Below are 5,954 nucleotides of genomic sequence, written 5' to 3'. Positions count from 1 at the left end.
GCACGCCACAACTGATGCTTCTAATGTTCAGCTTTTCTCTCAAGATACTTACACTCTGACGGGTATTCACATTGACATTACACATCCAGCGGAGCATACTGGCTTCATTCCTTGCGAGCTTACGCATGTCCTCAGCAGTTACAGCCCATGTTTCACTGCCATGTAGTATGGCTGTTTGTACGCATGCGTCATACAGTCTACCTTTTACTCTGAGTGAGAGTCCCTTTGTCGCCAGCAGGTGTAAGAGCTCTCTAAACTTTGCCCAGGCTATTCTTATTCTAGCAGCTACACTTTCATCACTATTATTTTTACTGTTGTTAAGGCAGCAGGCTGTTAGAATTGTTAGGCGCAAGAGTGTCTGTGTGGTAAGTAGCTTGCTTACCAACCACATGGTTCCGGGTTCAGTCCCAATGCGTGGCACCTTGGGCAAGTGTCTTCTACTATAGCCTCGGGCCGACCAAAGCCTTGTGAGTGGATTTGGTAGACGGAAACTGAAAGAAGCCCGTCGTATGTATGTATGTATGTATATATATGTATGTGTGTGTATATGTTTGTGTGTCTGTGTTTGTCCCCCTCAACATCACTTCACAACCGATGCTGGTGTGTTTACGATCCCATAATCTAGCGGTTCAGCAAAACACACCGATAGAATAAGTACTAGGCTTACAAAGAATAAGATTTGCTCAACTAAAGGCGGTGCTCCAGCATGGCCACAGTCAAATGACTGAAACAATTGAAAGAGTAAAAGAGAGTAAAGAGTATATATATATATATATATATGTTACAGTGTTATTGTGTTTTTTTTGCTTTCAGCAACCGATATTACTATTGGAATGTAGTAACTGATCAGGTGTCATGGTTGTCTCCCTCACATCCAAAAGCTCAAATAGTTGCTCTTGCAAGCAAAGGATTGGGTAAGTAAATATTCTAACCCCGTTGTTGTTGTTATTGTTGTTTGGTTGCTAAAGTTAGTCCTGATTGAGTGGATCTCTGATTAAAAGGTGTTCCAGCCATGACTGGACCTTCGTTTTCTGATTGTGCTGCTTCCTATTGTTGCTGTTATTGTTCAGCCCCTAACTCGTGCTAGCAGGGAACAGTGGACGTGTGTGTGTGTGTGTGTATATATATATATATATATATATATATATATATATATATACTGGGAGGCCTAAAAGTAGGTTTACAGTTATCATATAAGCACCTTAAATTTCTTTTAAAACATTTTATTACATTTAAATTTCTATCTTACAATTAACTAAATTAGCTTAGAATGATGGTTTCATATTTTTTTTTATAATTAAAATCTAAACTGTTAATATATGAATATGAAAGAGATAGTTGAATAACTGTAAACCTACTTTTGGGTCACCCTGTATGATCATTGTTACTCTATGCCAGCTTTTTATGGGTTGGTGTAGGATAGAGTTAGCATACTTTAGTCTTTGATAAAATTCACCTATATGCCTCTTGGTTTCTGGTTTTTTTTTTTTGTTTTACCATATATCTAGAATTTCTTTTCTAATTTTACGAGAGATTCAGCTCTAAGAGCCAAGTCATCAGCATAAAGAAGTTCCTAAACTTCTCTCCTATGGCTTGAAGGTGACCAAACCGTGTCCTACTCCACCAGATATTTTAAGTGTCTCACAAGTGATTTTTGATTGACTGGGTATCTTTCTTGCCTTCATAACCTTAACCACACAGTGATGGCTAGATTGCCTGATGCTTGAGTACAGAATCTGATGCTGCATGGTAGCAGAGTGTGAGCCTTAACGGGGATGTCCATTTTCCAAGCTGGCATGGGTTGGACACATACAACATGCACACACATATATGTAGATATGGATGTATTTTGGTCTGAGATGGCACAGTAGGTGCATAGAACAAACAAAAATATCTTGGTTTGTCTCAACATCATTTCTGTGATACCCAGCTGAATTTGTCTTTTCTCCCTGTCAAAGGGCAGCAGTAAAATATGTACTTCTTTTCAGGATGACCAAATTTCCAGTGAATGAAACCAGTAAAAGAGTTTTAAAACAATGTCTCCATATGAACATTTTCTTCTGTTTTTTTTTGTTTTCAGACACAAACAAAACGACTCCTCCTAAGTCTGGAATAGATTCAGATGGAATGGGTAATGACAGTGATGTTGTAAGTACAACTATTTCCTCATTAAACCCATTCCACTTTCACTTTCATTCTTTAAAACTACAGTTATTTTAGCCCTCTTGGTTTATAAACCTAGTTTGTGACCCAGTTTAACTGACCCCTGGGTACCCTTAACCCTTTCGGTACTGTTTTTATTTTGAGATGCTCTGTATTTCTTTCAATTAATTTTAAATATAACAAAGAATTCAGTAAAATAACTTAGTTATCATTCAGCTAGTGTTTGGAACATAAATTGTGACTAAGGTTTGGTGGAAGATTTTTATTCAAAACTTATGAAAACAAGACATTTGTACAATAGATCCAGAGGCAGTTTCAGCCAGGTTGGTATCAAAAGGGTTAAGAATTGTTTCTCTATTATATATTTTAACCCTTTTGTTACCATATTTCTGTTGAGATGCTCTGTTTCTTTCAATTAATTTTAAATATAACAAAGAATTTAGGAAAATAACTTAGTTGTCATTAATCTAGTGTTAGGAATATAAATTGTGACTAAGGTTTGGTGGAAGATTTTAATTCAGAATTTTGCAAAACAAGACATTTTTACTACAAAGTGAGAGGTGGTTTCAGCTGTGTTGGTATCAAAAGGGTTTAAGGAGTTCACTCTGGTTTCAGGTAACTCAAAATTTTAATGGGCACTCTGCAGCAGTGTTCATCACCCCTTATAGTGTCACTGAGACTTTTGGGAGGAAGAGATCCTTAAATCAGAAACCTAGTTCAAATGATTGTAGCTGAGTGCACCTCTCTGCTAAAGGCATCCAAGGACCAGGTGGTTGTATCAAACTGCCTAATGAGGTGTGGTTTCTGGCTCTTTTGGTTTTTTTCCCCACTGCACCAACCACTGTTGAGAACCTTTGAAAGGTGTCGTGAGCACTGCTCTCTCTAATGATACTATTAAAAAAAAAATATATATTCCCCTCTAACTCTAAAATTACTTAATTGATTCAGTGATGAGGTTTTTGTCTAACTTACCATTTCTATTTTTTGCTTCTTCAGGAGGAAGAGGATCTGAGCGGATCTGAATTGGATGAAGATTCTTCAGAAGAGGAACAAAGACAGAAAGTTGAGAGGAACAACAGGAAGAATTCCAGATGTGAGACATTTAACCATATTGATGTTGTTCTTGTTGTTATTATCGTTGTTACTATAAGGTGGAGAGCTGGCAAAATCGTTAGCACACCAAGCAGAATGCTTCATGGCATTCTTTCCATCTTTACATTCTGAGTTCAAATCCCACTGAGGTTGACTTTGCCTTTTGGGGTCAATAAATAAATTAAGTACCAGTTAAACACTGGAGTTGATGTAATTGACTATCTCTCTCCCCCAAATATCATTTTGTGTGCCTATAGTAGAAACAGCTTACTATTATTATTATTATCATCATCATTGCCTTTGCACAGCTTCTAACGCTGGAGATGTACTACAGTGTCAGCTGTTCACTACTAGTGAATTAAGGTAACACCTCTTATTTTTCGAGCACCTTCCGGAGTATTCAAGCAGTTCCAAGCAGTGCTGTAAAAAGCACCCACTACACTCTTGGAGTTGTTGGCGTTAGGAAGGGCATCCAGTTGTAGAAACATTACCAGATCAGATTGGAGCCTGGTGCTGCTGCTGGCTCTCCAGACCTCAGTCAAACTATCCAACCCATGCCAGCATGGAAAATGGACGTTAAACGATGATGATGATGATGCTAATTAATTAGTTCTCATTTGTTTTGTTTTGTTTTTCCTCTCTCACTTAGAACATGTAACAATATTATAAATGATGTTTCTTCAACAGCTCGTGGCCAGTCTAACCTCGACCCGATGGATCCTGCAGCCTACTCGAATGCTCCTCGGTCAGTGTATAACCCCACTTTTTAAAATTTTATGATATTCTTGTTGCAACACCCTACTTTTGTTGTAATTTATTTTGAAAATAATGAAAACATTTAATTAAATGACTCTGTCATCATTAAAGCTAATACTTAGAATATAAATTAACGTGACATTTTGATGGAAGCTTTTGATCACTTCAAATATGAAGTTTATATCATAAAACCAGGGGCAGTATCAGGTGGGTTAGTATCAAAAGGGTTAAAATTTGTTTTTATTTTTCAGTGTTTATATTCCAGCGTCTTGTGATCGTTACCAGCGTCGCCTTCCCGGCACTTGTGCAGGTGGCACGTGAAAAAACATTTGAGCGAGGTCGTTGCCAGTGTCGCCGGACTGGCTCCTGTGCAGGTGGCACATAAAATACACCATTTTGAGTGTGGCTGTTGCCAGTACCGTCTGACTGGCCTTCGTGCCGGTGGCACGTAAAAGCACCCACTACACTCTCTGAGTGGTTGGCGTTAGGAAGGGCATCCAGCTGTAGAAACTCTGCCAAATCAGATTGGAGCCTGGTGTAGCCATCTGGTTCACCAGTCCTCAGTCAAATCGTCCAACCCATGCTAGCATGGAAAGCGGACGTTAAACGATGATGATGATGATGATGATGATGAACTTTGTTTCACAGTTTTTCTGTTCCCAAAATATCTGATAATAATTTGAGAAGCATTATTATTACTCTTAACCTTCCTGTCTCCCCTCTCTCTCTTTCTCTCTCTCTCTCTCTCCATTACTCCCACCCCAACACTGTTCCCTCTGTTCTCTGAATTACCGTTCTCACACAACAATAAATCCGTTCCCATCCTTCCATAACGGTTCTCTTTTACTTTACAAGCAGCAAGCCTTTAGCGAAAGTGGTAAAGCACAGAGAATCACTTAGTGCACTCTGTAAAAAAATTGGTATGGGATTCAGGCCCCCAGCAATGCAACCTTTGCTGTGCTGGTCCCACAAAGAAATGAACCCAGTATACTCTAAGAGGGGCCAGAACAGGCATGGGGCTGGATGGTGCTGGAAGGGGGAAAAAAGGGCCGGCCAAAGAAGGCCTATGCAGGCTGAACATCACCTGGAAAGAAGCATATCAGTTGGCCAGAGGCGGACGTAATTGGCAATCACTGACTGCCCAATGTGCCACTCAAAGGCACCAATGGACACACAGTATGTGCTGACCTAAACCATGATGATAACTTTGAAAGGAAAACGGTAAAACTTTAGTTACATGAAGACAATGTTACTACCTGTCTAACATTACTAGACCCACATCAATGGCCATATAAAATATGGGAGGTTTATCTGCCTCACCTTGTATACGTGTGCAGATACAGTGAACCTTGACTGATGCCTACCTATATGATATATAGCTTTTCTCTGTAAACCTTGGTTTTCTAATGAAAATTTTATACCATTTTCTTGTTTTTTTTTTTGTTGAAGTATATTCATTTGTTTGCATTTTCCTTTGATCTTCTTAAAGGGGTACTTGGTCCACTGGATTGGATAAGAGAGGTGAAGCCAAGACAGGCGCTGATGTTACAGCTTCTGGTCCTTTGTACCAACAACGCCCTTACCCAGCACCTGGAGATGTTCTTCGTATGAACCGACAGTTAGTGGAAGACTGAAGAAGGTTGGGGGGAAAAAAAATCTTTGCAGGTTTTTTTTTTTTCATGTGTACATTTAATAAATGATATTTCTTATTTCCTCATTGATAATTTTTGTTGTTGTTTGTGTGTGTGTTTCTTTATTTTTATGTCTGTTTTTCTGCTCTAGCATGGGTTAGGTGAATACATATTATTGAAACATCAGTTTTACAGCTAGTTACCCTTCCCATTATTAACCCTTCGCTGTTACCTTTGGATGAATAACTCTGTATATTTCCTGTCAACGATGTGTTTGCATTCAGTATGCTACGCAGACGGATTTAAAAATTT

At 38.8% G+C, this 5,954-nt stretch overlaps 1 protein-coding gene across 1 annotated transcript in view; it reads left to right on the top strand.

Annotated features, from left to right (window-relative positions):
- The window catches only part of LOC106867573 (polyglutamine-binding protein 1), a 10,683-nt gene extending 4,948 nt beyond the window's left edge, over positions 1 to 5,735 (top strand). The window contains exons 3-7 of the mRNA XM_014912483.2: positions 814 to 914; positions 2,081 to 2,148; positions 3,160 to 3,256; positions 3,943 to 4,000; positions 5,501 to 5,735. Of these exons, the coding sequence (XP_014767969.1) occupies positions 814 to 914; positions 2,081 to 2,148; positions 3,160 to 3,256; positions 3,943 to 4,000; positions 5,501 to 5,645 (469 nt within the window). The 3' untranslated portion in view covers positions 5,646 to 5,735. The remainder of the gene's footprint in view (positions 1 to 813; positions 915 to 2,080; positions 2,149 to 3,159; positions 3,257 to 3,942; positions 4,001 to 5,500) is intronic.
- Positions 5,736 to 5,954: the final 219 nt, after the last annotated feature.

Source organism: Octopus bimaculoides, chromosome 11, assembly GCF_001194135.2.
Source record: "Octopus bimaculoides isolate UCB-OBI-ISO-001 chromosome 11, ASM119413v2, whole genome shotgun sequence".
Lineage (NCBI taxonomy): Eukaryota > Metazoa > Mollusca > Cephalopoda > Octopoda > Octopodidae > Octopus > Octopus bimaculoides.
This window is presented reverse-complemented; position numbering and strand designations above follow the sequence as displayed.